The following is a 17,047-nucleotide window of genomic DNA, read 5'->3' as shown; positions in this document are numbered from 1 at the left end:
ATTCTTCCCCACTGAGCCACCAGGGAAGCCCTGTAATAAACTCTCAAAGTGCTAACTTTCCGCCTCCATATCTCTGCTCTCCTGCCCTTTCTTCTACCTGGAAACCTCACCCCTCTTCTTCAGTTCCTGTATTCCCTTCTTTCATGATCCCCTCAACTGAAAGTACATGTTCTTCTTTCTGAATCTTTTCCAGGAGGAAATATTGGGAGGAGTTTGGCACAGTTACTCTGTAGTCAGGTTATCTAAATTCAAATCTCAGATCTGTTTTCAATCTCTGTGCCTTTAAGCAAGTTATTTAACCTCATGTAGCTAAACTGCCTTAACTTTAAAAATGGGAATAAGGTTATGGATTTGTTGTGAGACTAAATGTGTTAATGCACATGGAAAACCAGCATAATATGTGAAATGCAATAAGCATCTATCAAATGTCAACTGTGACTTAAATTTATCTTATGACATTTATTATATACCCTTTTATATTTTTGTTACATTGATATAGTGTGTAACTTTTCTCAATTAAATACATATTAAGGGCAGGAACCATGTCTTATTCAGAGTACTTGTATTCCATTTGGTTAATATATCAGGTAGGGGCTTCCCTCATAGCTCAGCTGGTAAAGAATCCACTTGCAGTGCAGGAGACCTGGGTTCCATCTCTGGGTTGGGAAGATTCCCTGGAGAAGGGCATGGCAACCCACTCCAGTATTTGTCAGGAGAAGCCCATGGATAGAGGAGCCTGGCAGGCTATAGTGCATGGGCTGGACATGATTGAGCAACTTGCACACTCCCAGTATATCAGGTACTTAGATTTCCTCATACTTCTGACTGCTTACATTTTAACAGTAGGGAATGCCATGGTCGCCACTGTCCCGGGCACTAGGTGTACAAAGATGAGTGAGACATGGTGTTTCATAATACACACATGCATAATTATACATACATAGTAATATAATGCATAAAGTGTAGTTTGAAGTTGCAGGGGACTCTGGGAGCCCTGAGAAAGTAATGACTGATTTTGCCCAGAGTTGCTTGCTTGCATTAACAAGGCTGAAACATAATTTCTAAGAATCTGATGAACTAAGAGCCAAAATTTTTCTTCTCTGAGTCATTCTTGCAGGTCTGGTTTTTCAGCTTCAGGCTTCTAGCTTAGATTGGCCCTGTGGGTGGGGAAAGGAGAGAGAGAAGGCAGAGTGACCACTGAAAGTGCAGCAGAGAATGGCCATTTGAATGAGAGACCGGGCATGTATAATATTTAATAGAGCAAAGGATCAGAGAGTGGGGCAGGACAAGATTCATCATGAGCTGCCTTCTACTGGGGATCCTTTTTCCACTCCAAGTGAGCTCAGCAGGGATTCAACCTACCTTTAGTTCAAACCGTGAGCTCTTTGGGTGGAAAGAAGGGAATCTAGAGAGAGTCACTCTCTGACCAACATGAACCTAAACTTAACCAGTGAGATGTTTCCTGTGAACAGAAGGAATTGTGGACCTACCATTACTTAACATTACAGTTATCTGTGGCATGCAGGATCTAGTTCCCTTCCCAGGGACTGAACCCAGGCCCCCTGCCTTGGGAACACAGAGTCTTAGCCACTGGACCACCATGGAAGTCCCAAGATTATATTTTAAGATTTATTTTTTCACTTATTTTCTGCCTTTTTCACTAGAATGAATCCCATTAGGTGCAGGGACTTCGTTTTCTCACCACTTTATCCTGCTCCAAAGCGTGCCTGGCACATGGTGAGAGCTTTCTAAATATTCACTGAATGAATGAGTAAACTTATTCCAAGAAGGACCATGGAATCACCTTTGGAAGTACATTCCGCTTGTAGGTTACGTGGTGGAGAATTGGTATCTGCACTTTCCTATCTTTTCATTCAAGGATGTGGCATTTTTCTCTTTATTGTTTTCTTTCACGTCCTTCAGAGAAAAAAAAACCTTCATGTTGTTGCCAAAATCTTGACCCACCTGTTCAACTGATGCCAAATAGAAATATGGAGACAGAGTTTGGAGAAAATAAAAAAGTAGACTTATTATTTGCCAGGCAAAGGGGAAACACAGCAGGCTAGTGCTTCAGGAGCTGTCCCCTGCTCTCTGGGAGACAGGGAAAAAGTTTTATATCCTAATGAATGTTTTGTTTTTTTTTTGGTAAAATTTCAAAATGGCTACAGCAACCAGGTCTGGTGTCTCTGAAGTTATCGACCTGTGACCTTTTTGAAATGTAGAATGCTACAAGAGAAGAATGCCAGGTGCAGAGTATAGTTTATATGGAATCAGAGAGTAATTAGTTTTGTTTAGCTTTGTGAAGGACAAATCGAGCTACAAGTGTTTGTAGTAACAGCTAAAGAATAATCAAGATTGCTTACCTCTTTTAGGGTTATTTATGCTGTTTCCCCAGCTTGTTCATTGCTTCCTTATTTTCCTTGTTTATCAGAAAAGAAAAGTCTCATGTCTGTTTAAGAAAAGTATTATTTCAATTTTCCTGCCACAATGTAAGTCTTGGACATTTCTACTCTGATTTATTTCTAGGTATTTGAAGTTTGTTCATGTTTTCTTCTCTTGTGAATAGAAGTCTTTTTATTTTTCTGTTTTATTTGTGGTTTCAATTTACTTGTGTGAGCAGGCCTGTGTTCATCCTGGGGGCTCAAAGGGAGAATCCCTTTCCTTGCCCTTTCTGGTTTCTAGAGCCTGCCTGTATTCCTTGGCTTGTGGCCCCATCCTCAGTCTTTAAAGCTCCTCAGTTTAACCTTAAATTTCTCTCTGGCTCTGATCTTGTCTCCTTCTTTTAAGAACCCTTGTCACTGCATTGAGCCCATCTGAATAATCCAGGATAATCTTCCACACTGTAATTACTTTTGCAAAGTCTGTATGCCATTAAGGTAACATGATACAGATTCTAGGAACTAGGATGTGGATGTCTTTGGAGGGACCGTTATTTGGCCCACCATACTTGTTCTTGCAGATATATAGAAAACTGTTAGTTTTTCTATGTTCTTACCTTTGGGTACACTTTGCCAAATTCCTATTATTTGTTTTTCTATTGTATATTTGTTTTTTAGTTGATTCTTTTCGATTCACTAGCAGTTGCATAATTTGATCCCTTTCTTTCTGGCATTTATAGCTCATCTTTTCATTGCCTAGGTCTGCATTGTCTAGAATCTCCTGAGTATAGAGGAGCCTGACAAGGTTGCAAGAATCGGACATGACTCAGGGGCTAAACAACAACAAAAGGGCTAAATAGCAGCTGTCACGCCATGCATCCTTGGATTGTTCTTAACTTTTCTAGAAATCGCTTCATTGTTTTACCACTAAGTATGGTGTTTTCTAATAAACACTCCTTTAAATCAGTGAGTTTCTATCAAATTAAATCCTAGTTTATGAAGATTTCTAGAAAGGAATGTCCATTAAATGTATTAACCATTATGAATATAAAAGTGACCGTATGGTTTTTCTCTTTTGATCTATTAATGTCTTTCCTAATAATGATCACGGAGAAGGCAATGGCACCCCACTCCAGGGTTTTCTTGCCTGGAAAATCCCATGGATGGAGGAGCCTGGTAGGCTGAAGTCCATGGGGTCACACAGAATCGGACACGACTGAGCGACTTCACTTTCACTTTTCACTTTCATGCATTGGAGCCGGAAATGGCAACCCACTCCAGTGTTCTTGCCTGGAGAATCCCAGGGACGGGGGAGCCTGGTGGGCTGCCGTCTATGGGGTCGCAAAGAGTCAGACATGACTGAAGTGACAGCAGCAGCAGCAGCAATAATGATCATCTCTGTATTCCTGGAGTAAATCTCCCTTGTTTCTAGTATACTGCTCTTTGAATGTATTGCTGACTTCTATTTGCTATTATTTGATTTTGTATTTTTGTATTTATATTTATAACTGAGTTTGGCATAGTGTGTTTAGTTATTAGTTGTGCCATTTTGTATAGCTTGGGCATTGTTGATTATCCGGTCATACTGAATGAATTGGAAACTTGCTACCTTTTTGTATGATCTGGAACTGTTTAAATACTATTAAAATTATATATGTTTTGAAAATTTAAGAAGTGTGAGTTTCCTTTAACCACTGCTATTTATCTCTAAAACCATCTTCTATACCTAGTAGCAAGATTGCCTTAACCTGAATCACCTATACTTTCTTCCCTACTTTGTCTTACAACATTTGAAGTAAAGCTTGTGACCTGTGGAACAGGTTTTCTTCGGGCAAAGCTGCCCAATCCATAAAAAGGGGTCACGTCCATTTGGCTTGGCTTCTTTCAAAGGAACCTGTTAATTGAGGGGGTTACACAATAGGGTTGGCTCTCATGAGATTTTCTTTTTTTCAGGTGCTTTGGGAGTTGTCTTTATCACATATTAATCATCATAGTGTTCCTATGAAACTTCTTAGCAAGTTTGATATATTATTTTCAGTTTAGGGACAGGGATCATCTTTGAAGGAAGTAACCTCTGATACCAGAGTTTTGAATAACTAGTCTTTATTTGGGGCTTCCCTGGTGGTGCAGGCAGTAGAGTCTGCCTGCAATGCAGGAGACCCAGGTCTGATCCGTGGGTCTGGAAGATCCCCTGGAGAAGGGATTGGCTACCCACTCCAGTATTCCTTCCTGGAGAATCCCATGAACAGAGGAGTCTGGTGGGCTACAGTCCACAGAATCACAGAGAATTGGACACGACTGATCGATTAACACTTTCACAGTCTTTATTTTAAAAGCTTGACGAATGTGCCTCTATATTACACAGTACCAGATCTGAACTATCTTTTGGATTGATTACCATGACATTGAGCAGAGACCAATGAATGGTTCTTTAGTAATAAAAGATGAGGAAGCCCAAACCAAGAGGGACCATTCCCCGCTTTCCATCATGAAAAGCCTGACTGTTTGAGGTGGCCTTTTTTATTTCCTCAGGGAGCAATTCTCAGTTCTCTGCTGAAATGTTGCTCTCAGCTCAGAATTTCAAACTGGTGCTTTTTTGTCTAAATGAGGTTTGTCCAAGGCAAAGACAATGAGTTTTAGCTTAGGAAACCAAGGGAATTTGCAGTGAATAGACACATAATTTTTAAGAAGGATCCTCTGATTGGGTATCTTTTGGTCGTGAATCTTTCATCAGGACTGAGTTTACTGGCATATAAAAATGGGGTTTCTTGGACTGCTACCACTAGTTTCTAAACTGAAATAGTGCAGAAGGCATCCTCTTGTAAATGCTTATCTTTGGAAGATTGTTCAATTAGAAAGTAGTATTTTGGTATAAGGTGTAAGTTGATTTCTCATTCTTTTCCTCTTGCAGTAAAACAAACCATCAGTAACATTTCAGTATTTAATGAAACCTGCTTGAGATGGAGAAGTATGAAGACAGCTGATATAGAGGAGATGTATTTAGTAAGTTACTGAAACTTATTTTTTTTAGGTGTTTGTCTTGTGTGAGAGGTTCAAAAAATATCAACACCCCCCCCAAAAAAAACCCCCACTTATATAGCTTCCATAATCAATGAAAGATTTATAGTTACAATTGCAATAAGAAGCAAGAACCATATAAGCCAGGAATCCCACTGCTGAGCAAATACCCTGAGAAAACATCATTCAAAAAGATACATGCACCCCAGTGTTCATTGTAGCACTATTTACAGTAGCCAGGGCATGGAAGCAACCTAAATGCCCATCAACAGAGGAATGGATAAAGATGTGTAACATATATACAAAGGACTGTTACTCAGCCATTAAAAAAGCAAAATAATGCTATTTGCAGCAACACGGATGGATCCAAAGATTGTCATACTGAGTGAATAAGTCAGACAAAGAAAGACAAATATCATATGATATAATTTATATGTGGAATCTAAAAAAAAAAAGTTACTAATGCCTATTTGCAGGTACTAATGCCTGTCAGACATGGAGAACAGACTTGTGGATTTAGCAGGGGAAGGGGAGGGTGGACTGAACTGAGAGAGCAGCATTGAAATATACACATTAGCATATATAAAACGGATAGCTAGTGGGAAGTTGCTGTATAATAAAGAAGGCTCAACCCAGTACTCTGTGACAACCTAGATGGGTAGGATGGCGTGGAGTGGTGGGAGCGAGCGTCAAGAAGGAGGAGACATGTGTATACTTACGGCTGATTCACGTTGTTGTTTGGCAGAAACCAACACGACATTGTAAAGCAATTATCCTCCAGTGTGAAAAAAGGGTACAAATGAACTAGAGGTAGGGGATAAGAGAGGGAGGGATAAATTGGGAGATTGGGACTGACATGCGTGCGTGTGTGCTAAATCACTGCAATCATGTCTGACTCTGTGGGACCCTATGGACCCACATAGCTCATCTGTCCATGGGAGGTACTTGTAACAGAGAAGCAAGTCATTCATTCCAGTATTCTCCAAGCACGAATACTGGACTGGGTTGCCATGCCCTCCTCCAGGGGGTCTTCCCAACCCAGGGACTGAACCCACATCTCTTAGTCTTAGTGCCACCAGGGAGGCCCAGGGACTGGCATATACATACCACCATATATAAAACAGATAACTGGTAAGAGCCTGAGGTGTAGCACAGGGAACTCTACTCAATACTCTCTAATGAGCCATATGAAAAAGACTCTTAAAAAAGTGGATACATGTGTGCGTGTACCTGATTCCCTTTGCTGTGCACCTGAAATTAACACAACATGGTAAATTAACTATACTCCAATAAAAATTAAAAACATAAAATAAAAACTGAATGCAATTCTTAAAAAAAAAGAAGAAGAAGCAAGAAAGTGGGCATTTCTGCCGCATGTTTGAAGTCAGAGACTTTGGGGATTGATGAGAAAGACATGAGAGTTTCTCTGTGTAACATAGTCTGACACAGAGCTGAGGTTCAGGCGGAATCCATGGAAGGAAGCCAGCGACTTTTCATGGGTGTGTGTCTCTCTGCACCGGTGCCTCTGATAAGGGTCTGAATGTGTTGCCTAGAGAGTCAAGGGGGAACTTTTAAAGCTAAATATGTTTGTAGCAAAGGTACAGACCATGGGATGAGCTGCTGCTAGAAGAAAGTAAGTAGGAAGAAAAGTGGATCTGTTGGTCCAGATGCTGGGAATGTCAGAAGGTGGTGAGAGAGGAGACAAACCCTTCCCAGGTCTTACCAGAAACCGGCTAGGAGTATCCTAACGCACACCCTGCTCTGGAAAAGCCTTAGTTCAGATTCTTTTTTTTTTCCTAGGAAATTGTTCTCTGGCCTTCCTTCTTCAGGTTTGCCAACAGGCTTTCTCACTGGGCATGTGCCATTATGTGTGTGGGAACAAAAAAGGAGAAACTCGTCAGTTTCAGGGCCTGATGTGCATTTTGATTTAAAAATATATTTATTTTACTGATGATATTATAATTATGGACTTCCCAAATATTTATAGTATTACAGCTCTACTTGTATTTCATATTTGTTTTCTCAAACTTTAAACTTTTTATTTTGTGTTGGGGCATAGCCTATTGACAATGTTCTGGTAGTTTCAGGGGAACAGCAAAGGGACTCAGCCATTCATATACATATATCCAGCCTCTCCCAAACCCTCCTCCCATCCAGGATACCGCATAATGTATTTCACGTTTTAGAGGAACTTTAGAATGGAGAGCAAGAGTGCCCATGAGAAAAAGTAAGTGTCCAGGCATTCAACCTTTCAAGCTAGTAATTTACCTGGTGAACTTTTCTATGTTTCAGGTCCACATTTGGGGCCAGAGATGGTATCAAAAAGGATTTGCCCAGGAAATGATCTTTAATATCACTGCCAGCAGTCAGACTCCTGAGACGTGTTTGGACCTGAGTCCAGGTACCAACTACAGTGTCAGCATCCAGGCTTTGTCTTCTGAACTTCCTGTGGTCATCTCCCTGACAACCCAGATAACAGGTAAATCTTGAATAACAGCATTTGGCCGAATGAAATCGCCGCAGAGCTGTATAGGCTCGAACAAAGAGGCACACTATTACTTTTTATCATTATATGATGAACTTTAAGAGAAAGAGGAAGAAGGATATGAAGATTGGAGAGAGGTTCTCAAGGGACTTCCCTGAAACTGTAATGTTTTATTTCTTAAAAGATATCTAAAACAAAATAGCAGCATTGAATAAATCTGGGGAGTGTATCCATGAGTGTTGGTTACATTTCTTCTGGATATTTGAACTATTTCATCCTTAAGAAGAATTTGTCCTCTGTTTCTTTCTCAATAACCTATTTGTGATTCTGTTACAAGTACCTTAAGAGTGGGTTACTCTCCGGGGGAGAATGACTGGCAGTCCTGCTCTAGTACCCTAGAAAATCACTTTCCACTCATTTTCTCATCTCGCCTCAATTCTGTGATGGTGTCCTCCAGCCTCTTGTGTCTTATTTTCCTGAAAAATTAGAAGTAATCAGGTGAGGACTTCCTACTCCCAAAGTCTCCCGGGGCTGCCTGCAGGCAGAACCTGTATTTTATCTTCTCTCTTGGTCCCAACTCTCTTGCCCCCATCTTCCCTTAACCCTGCCATCCCTTCTTGCCGCGTCTGTTCCCCCAGTAAAGAATGGGTCCCACCACTGCCTTGGCAGGCTGTCACGTCTCCTTTTTAAATGCAAACAAAGATAGACGTACTTCCTTGGGTGCCATATTCCCTGCAGCTGCTCTGTCTTTCCCGTCTTTACAGTGTGAACCTCCCTGCAAGAATGTTGTGGAGGCGCCACATCCTTACCTCCTCTTCTGTCTTTGTTTGCAGTCCAGAGGCATTTGTTCTCAATGCTTTACTGGGAGTGTCTCTATCTTGCAAAATCCGCCGGCCAATTTTATTCTTATCTGATTTTCTCTACAGCATTTGGCATCCCCTCCTTGAAACACCTTTTCTCTTGGCTTTTGGATCCTGCTGCCTCGCTGGCTGCTCTTTCCCAGTCTGTTCCACCAGTTCCATCTACTTTAATGTTGCCCCGCCCTCTGCCTTCTCATCCCTTTACCTCATTATCTACCCTTTCTGCCTCGGTGATCTCTACCAGTCTCATGGCTACAAACAATACCTGTATTTTGACAATTCCCGAGTATCTGTCCTAGTCACATTCTGTCCTCTGAGCTCCATATATCTACCTGTCTCCAATATCCTATTTGAACATTTAATAAGCAAGACCAATAGAACTTTTGATTTCTGATCTTTGTCTTTACCCCACAAATCCATTTTCCACCCAGGCTTCTCTATCTCAGTTATTGGCATTCCTATTCACTGACTGCTCAAGCCATAAAGTAATTGTAATTGATTCTGCTTCTCCCACCAGTTTCTAGCCCTTAACAAGCTGGCTTGTTCCTGAAATAAACATGAATCCAACCACTTCTACCCCCTTTGCCTTTACAACTAGCAGCTTAATCCAAGCTAGCAACTTCTTGCTTGGACTTCTGCAATAGCTTCTAAATCTTCTCCCTGCTTCCACAGTTGCCTGTCACCTGCTGCGGTCTTCATCTTCACCAGAGCTTTAAAAAGATCACTCAAGGGATTTCCTGGGCAGTCCAGTGGTTAAGACTTTATGCTTCCAATGTAGGGGATGTGAGTTTGATCCCTGGGAGCTAAAGTCCCATGCGTTGCACAGAGCAGCCAAAACATTTAAAAAAATTTTTTTTAAAAATTGAAATAAAAAATATTTAAGAAGATCACTCAAAGTGTCATACTAAGTGAAGTAAATCAGACAGGGAAAAACAAATATGTAATGTTGCTTATATGTAGAATCTAAAAAATGGTACAAATGAACTTATTTACAAAACAGAAATGGAGTCACAGATATAAAAAACAAACATAGTTACTGGAGGGAAGGACGGGCAGGATAAATTGGGAAGTTGGGATTGACATATACACACAACCATGTATAGGGCTTCCCTGGTAGCTCAGTTGGTAAAGAATCTGCCTGCAATGCAGGAGACCCCAGCTTGATCTCTGGGTTGGGAAGATCCCCTGGAGAAGGAAAAAGCTACCCACTCCAGTATTCTGGCCTGGAGAATTCCATGGACTGTATAGTCCTTGGGGTGGCAAAGAGTTAGACACGACTGAGAGACTTTCCGGAGAAGGCAATGGCACCCCATTCCAGTACTCTTGCCTGGAGAATCCCATGGACGGAGGAGCCTGGTAGGCTGCAGTCCATGGGGTCGCTAACAGTCGGACACGACTGAGCGACTTCCCTTTCACTTTTCACTTTCACGCATTGGAGAAGGAAATGGCAACCTACTCCAGTGTTCTTGCCTGGAGAATCCCAGGGACGGGGGATCCTGGTGGGCTTCCATCTATGGGGTCGCACAGAGTCGGACACGACTGAAGTGACTTAGCAGTGAGAGACTTTCACTTTCACAACAATATATAAAATAGATAACAAATAAGGACCTATTGTATAGCACAAAGAACTCTACTCAATACTCTGTAATGACCTGTATGGAAAAAGAGTCTTAAAAAAGAGTGGATATATGGATATGTAAAACTTATTCACTTTGCTGTACGCCTGAAACTAACACAACATTGTAAATCGACTATATTCCAATAAAAAAATTAATAAGAAAAACATTCACATAAGAACATGTCATCCCCAGCTCAAAACCGTCTGATGAGTTTGCGTTAGTGTTGGAATAGAATCCACGTGCCTGACCATGGAACGTGTAGTCTGGCCCTTGCCTGCCTCACTGACCTCATCTTCCTCTGCCCTCTCTCTTTCTCTCTAAGCATCAGCTGCCTCCCTACCTTCCTTGCTATTTCTCAAACGGGTCAGACTTGTTTTTGCATCCAGGTCTTTCCATCTGGGCTTACTCATCCTGAGACACTCTCTCCACAGGTTGTCATTGTTGTGTAGTCACTAAGTCGTGTCTGATTCTTTTGCGACCCCATGGACTGCAGCCTGCCAGGCTCCTGACATGGGATGTCCCAGGCTAGAACACCGGAGCTGGTGGCCATTTCCTTCTCCAGGGGATCTTCCTGGCCCAGGGATCAAAGCTGCATCTCCTGTATTGCAGGCAGATTCTTTACATCTGAGCCACCAGGGAAGCCCTATCACTCAGGTTTCTGCTCAGATTCATCCTTTCAAAAATCACCTCCCCATCACCACCCCATCACACTCTATCCATTTCCTCTGTTTGAATTTCTTCACAGAACTCATTTCAGAACTTGTATTTTGAATTTTACTTGTTTGTTTTCTTTTCCCCTACTAAAATAGGAGCACTCTGATGGCAGAGATTTTTGTCTGTGTGTTCTGCCTTGAATCCCCAACACATAAGGATCGTGCTAGCCCACGTAAGGACAGTGATAACACAGCAAAGAAATATTTCTGTAATGAACGCATATGAAGACCAATCTCCAAATGGCCAGCGGGTGGTATTGGCATTGAGAAAATGCCTGGTTAGTTAATGAAAGCTTTAGACCAAAAAAGAATTCACCAGCTGGTGAGTTGGAAGGAAATGTTCAATTTGGGCATTTCTTCCCATGGTGATTTATCAAGATGAATAGCTATTCAGTCTCCCACTCGTTGGTCCTTCTCCTGTTTGGATGTTTTTGCATTGCTGATTCACATTAGCATTTCATATGTTTTGATTTGGGAGAGAGAGTTTCATCTTGATGAGCCTCATTTATACCTTGTTTTGTACATGAAACACAGCCTGGTAGCTCACGCACCCTGTATCTGTGCTCATGGCCACCAGGGGACACTGTTGAGCTGTTTGAATTCATTGAGACCCTGCCTGCCTGTTTTCCGTCTCTATCCCACTTTAAAGAATTTGCAATTTTTAAAAAGTGTGAAAGTTCTAAGCAAACAAACAAGAGAAAAACAGACTCCAAGCCCTCTCTTTAATGAAGAACAGATATGCTTCGTTGCCTAAGATGTGACTCTTTTAGTAAAATCGTAAAATTTGAATTTTACCAGAAATGTGAGGCAAGGGGTTTGGACCTGGAATACGCAGCAGCTGGTTTCCCAGAAGAAAAGTGCATGGAATTTCCATTCTGAGTGTCTTATGTTAAGTTAAATCTTGCTGATGGGAACAAGATGAAAGCATGCGCTTTAAATATATTGCTGACCTCAGAGGAGAATGAAAGTTTTCGGAATGTTGAAGGACAGAGGCAAGTGTTGCAGTGAAAACAAGAGGGTGCTGGTGAGAAGGGTGGTGAGATGAGAGGAGAGCGCAGTGCTTCTGACTCATGGCCCACACGCTTCCGCAGGCAGCCTGTTGATGGGAATTCCTCAGAATAGCCCCACCATTCATTCATACACCCTTTAGGTCAAGGGGAAGAATGAACGTTCATCCTTGATGTAGACCCAAAGGGTCAGAAGAGCTGTCATACACAGGACATGCTGTTTTCTGTTGTTGCTCACTCAGTCATGTTCAGCTCTTTGAGACCTCATAGAGGTCACATGCCAGGCTCCTGTGTCCTCTGCTATGTCCCAAAATTTGCTCAGATTCATGTCCATTGAGTCAGTGATACTATTTAACCATTTCATCCTCTGCCACCCCCTTTTTCTGCCTCCAATCTTTCCCAGCATCAGGGTCTTTTCCAATGAGTTGGCTCTTCACATTAGGTGGCCAAAGTATTGGAGCTTCAGCTTCAGTCCTTCCAATGAATATTCAGGGTTGATTTCCTTTAGAATTGACTGGTTTGATCTCCTTGCAATCCAAGGGACTCTCAAGAGTCTTCTCCAACACCACGGTTCAAAAGCATCAATTCTTCAGTGCTCAGCTTTCTTTATGGTCCAACTCTCATATCTGTACATGACTATTGGAAAGACCATAGCTTTGACTATATGGACCTTTATTGGCAAAGTGATATCTCTGCTTTTTAATATGCATCTAGGTTTGCCAAGTCAAAAAACTTATAGGCAAAATTTTCTTCTTAGAGAGAGGAGAGAACCAGAGTGGGAGAGGTAGAGGGAGGAGGGAAGAGAGGAGGAAAGAGAGAGAGAAAGCCAGTACCTGCAGGTAGATAAACCATTTATTCGACACAATGCGGTGATCATCTGTGGTTGAATGGTCATAATGGAACCAAGAGTGCTGGAAGAGAAAAAGGAAACAAATATGTAAAAGAAATCATTTCTTCTTGAGTCTATCCTCAGTGCCAAGACTGGCAACGTACATGAGAACTTCCCCATCTCTGTATTCGTAATGAGGAAAAGAGAATGCACCTTTTCAGATGTTCAGGAGAGCCACTGAAAACACAGGTGCGTCCCGGGTTTTATTGGACTATCCCTTTTGCAGAGAGGTCCAGCCAGGATAGCTCTGATTCCTGCTACAGGACTAGGGACCACTGCCCGCACCTCTGACCCCTCGTCTCTCACTGTTGTGTCCTCAGGAAAGGACCATGTGGGACCAGGTGTCTTGAGTTCTCCTGACGTGGGCTTCTCTTCCACAGACCATCTAAGGGCTGTGAACTCCTGTGTCCGCAGGGAGGGCTTCACCTCCACAGACTGGATGCGGGGCACCACCCTGGCTCCTGCTGGCCTTCATCCCAGCTGTTTCCCTCTTTGTCCAGGCTCTCTCAGAGTCTTTCATGGACACAGATTCGTTGATGTCTGAGGTCCTCATGTTAGGTCAGCCCAGGATGAAGGCACATATGTCCTTCCATACCTCCAAGGGTCAACTGTTCCTCTATCCCCAGAAATCTCCCAGCTACTTTCTAACTTCAGATCAACCCCCAGCCCCTTAAGGAAATGACTGTTTGGGGATGGATGTCTCCCCACTCTTCTCACTGAAAGCATCTGCACCCCCTCCGAGGCCCCACAGAGACAAGATGGTACACCACAGAGGAAAGTGGGCTGGATGTGTTATTTTCACAATATTATGTTAACGCTGTGTGAGTGTTAAGTCACTTCAGTTGTGTCCGACTCTTTGTGACCCTGTGGACCAGAGCCTGCCAGGCTCCCCGGTTCATGGGATTCTCCAGGGAAGAATACTGGAGTGGGTTGCCATTCCCTTCTCCAGGGAATCTTCCCAACCCAGGGATCGAACCCACATCTCTTATATCTCCTGCACTGGTGTGTGGATTCTTTACTACCAGTGCCACCCGGGAAGCCCATCCTATATTAATATTAGCTGTTTATAAAATATGAATGGGAAAGCTTCTTTATATTAAAAGCCTAAAAGGCAGGCTTTTTGTGTGTTGGGTGGTTGAAAGGTATACTGAAACATAACAATTAATGCAGCAAATACCTATTGATTGGTTATGTACGAAGACCAGTGCTAAGTGCTGAAGGAGATAACGATAAAAAGAAGATGGTTCCTTCTCCTTGGGAAGCCAAGTCTGATAACCTTACTGACAAGGGGGTTGCAGCTCACCTTGTGATACCTGATGACTTACGGCATAAGCTCTATTTTCTCCACTGCTGTCAATTTCAATTTATCATGCCAGCCTGGTGGGCTACAGTCCATGGGATCAGAGAGTCAGACACGACTGTGCCACTAACACACTCACACTGCCTGAGGGTCGTGGTCCAATTAGGAGATGCTGAAGATTAGAAAAGAACCGCTGGGGTATCTTTACTTTTATATATTCACGTGTTAGTTCCTTGCACTTACTTGACGTTTATAGCATAAGGTTGGGACCTTTGCTTAAGTTTGGTGCAGACAAAATTTTCCTTTACTTTTTGTTCATTTCAGTGGGTCTTAGAGGAATAACACATTTGCACTTCTGTTACTTCCTTTCTCTCTTTGATTTTAATGGTTTGCCTACATTAATGATATTAATCTTTTGTTATACATATTGCACCCCAGGTTATCTACTCTTGAATTTTCTTTTCAGTATTCTTTTTGACATTCAGACATTTTAAGTTTTCATGTAATCAATTCTATTGATTCTTTTATAGTTTCTGCCTCGGGTCATGCCAAGAAAAGCCTTTCCCACTCTGCAATCAGATCAGTTCTTATTCTCTACTGTTTTCTAATGCTTCTTAACAATTTTGCTTTTCACATTTTAGCTTGCACCCATCTGGAATTTGTTTAGATGTGTGGTATAAGGCTAAATTTACATGGTAACTTTTTTCCCCCCAAATGATCAGCCAGTTTCCCCATCACCTTTGGAAAGACTGTCCATGCCACACACTATATTCTCATTTATTTATTTGGGTCTCTTTCTTGATTATCTAGCTTCTTCCATTGCTTTGCCTACCCTGTGCTTTTACCTTCATATTTTAGTTATTGTAAATTTATAGTATATTTAATATTTTGGGGGACAGGTTCTGCCTCATTGCTTTTCTCCTGAATTGTCAAAGTTTTCTCAGCCTCCGTAATCCCTTTGTCATTTACTTCTAGGAGAGAATGGACGTTGTTGGCGTCTAGGAGCGGCAGTGAATGTCTTCCTTCTGGGTCTGCCCCCAGAGCACATACTCAGGGTGAAAAACTCCAGCCCAGACACAACCCATTTCTTGCCTTGGGTCTGATTTGGTTTAAATCAGTAATAGGCCAATGGAAAGGAGAGCAGACCAGCCAAAGACAGCAGTTTGGGGAGGGGAAACAGCATCTTGGAAAATATGGCTAGAAGTAAAGTTATCCACCTGCAACGCGGGAGACCTGGGTTCAATCCCTGGGTTGGGAAGATCCCCTGGAGAAGGGAAAGGCTACCCACTCCAGTATTCTGGCCTCGAGAATTCCATGGATTGTATAGTCCGCGGGGTAGCAAAGAGTTGGACACGACTGAGCAATTTTCACTAAGGTATTTAACCTCAAAAATGCAGCAAAGAAACAGTCTACTCAAGTTCAGGCTTTTGTATTCGAGAGAAAAACAGACTATTTATAAGGTGGGGAAGGTGGTGAGCAGGCAGAACAGAAAGCAGTCTGGAAGTCATGTGTTGACTGAATCACTGGATGGTTGTGGGGCTGAGAGGGGCAATGTGGCCCAGAACAACCGGCGGAGGGGGGGGCCCTCCCTGCCCTGCTGCAGGCTGCCTTCCCTAAACTGGGGGGGCCTCCCTGCCCTGCTGCGGGCCGCCTTCCCTAAACTGGGGGGGTCCTCCCTGCCCTGCTGCGGGCCGCCTTCCCTAAACTGGGGGGGCCTCCCTGCCCTGCTGCGGGCTGCCTTCCCTAAACTGGGGGGGCCTCCCTGCCCTGCTTCGGGCCCGCCTTCCCTAAACTGGGGGGGCCTCCCTGCCCTGCTGCGGGCCCACCTTCCCTAAACTGGGCAAGCGCTTTGTTCTGCTGTTCCTGGAGTAGGTGAGAAACTGGGTGGTTTTAAAAGGTTCGCCAAGAGATTAGAGGACCTAGAATTATTCATCTCAGAGAAAAGCAAACAGAGGAATAACTTAAAAGAGCCCGAGGAGGGTTCTCACACAGGAAAGAGTAAACAGTTAATCTCCCTCTGGGCTGAAAACAGGAAATGTGTGATAAAAACCACTTACTTTCCTTGTGAGGACGAAATGTCACCAAGGAAAGCGCCTTTCAGTGATAGCCTGAGGGCCCAGTGTAGGGCTGCTTGGAATGTTCCTGTTCCCTGGTGGGGAACCTGGTGGGGCTTTTCAGTCTGCATTTCCCTTCTCCCCATTGCTGCAGGAGGCTAGCCACTGTCTGCCTCAGGGGTGTTATAGAATTTCTTTCTGGCCGCCTCTTGGAAAGATGGTGGACTTTTCAATACTGTAGGATGCTGTCTTAACTGTAAGTAGAGGCTGTTCCAAGTCATCCCCAGGGCCTTTAACAATGCCACAGATTTACGGAAAACATGATTTGTATGGCCACTGTATCTGCGTGGTGTTGGAAGAAATTCTAGACTTAGTGTTTAATAAACACTATAGGAAATTCTCACTCATCCACCTGGTCTTAGATTCCTGGGTGTCCCGGTGATCCACTCTGGGCCCTCATATTTTCTCAGATGCCTTTATACCATCTCTCTGGGCCGCCGTGTGTGCGAAGTTGGTTCAGAAGTGTTTGACTCTTCGCAACTCTATGGACTGTAGCCCACCAGGCTTCTCTGTCCAAGGGATTTCCCAGGCAGGAATCCTGGAGCGGGTTGCCATGTCCTCCTCCAGGGCATTTTCCAGACCCAGGGATTGAACCCATGTCTCTCATGTCTCCGGCACTGGCAGGTGGGTTGTTTACCACTGGTGCCACCTGGGAAGCCCCTTC

At 43.1% G+C, this 17,047-nt stretch overlaps 1 protein-coding gene across 2 annotated transcripts in view; it reads left to right on the top strand.

The window, feature by feature from the left end:
- The window catches only part of SUSD1 (sushi domain containing 1), a 137,333-nt gene that overhangs the window by 89,553 nt on the left and 30,733 nt on the right, over window positions 1-17,047 (top strand). For both annotated transcript variants that reach the window (XR_011568199.1, XM_070795279.1), the window contains exons 11-12: window positions 5,290-5,381; window positions 7,689-7,875. Coding sequence is in view for 1 of the 2 variants with exons in the window: in XM_070795279.1 (XP_070651380.1) it covers window positions 5,290-5,381; window positions 7,689-7,875 (279 nt within the window). In the remaining variant the exon portion in view is untranslated. The remainder of the gene's footprint in view (window positions 1-5,289; window positions 5,382-7,688; window positions 7,876-17,047) is intronic.

The sequence above is a fragment of the Bos indicus genome, chromosome 8 (genome assembly GCF_029378745.1).
Source record: "Bos indicus isolate NIAB-ARS_2022 breed Sahiwal x Tharparkar chromosome 8, NIAB-ARS_B.indTharparkar_mat_pri_1.0, whole genome shotgun sequence".
Classification (NCBI taxonomy): domain Eukaryota; kingdom Metazoa; phylum Chordata; class Mammalia; order Artiodactyla; family Bovidae; genus Bos; species Bos indicus.
The sequence above is the reverse complement of the archived record's forward strand: the minus strand, read 5'-3'. Positions and strand labels throughout refer to the sequence as shown.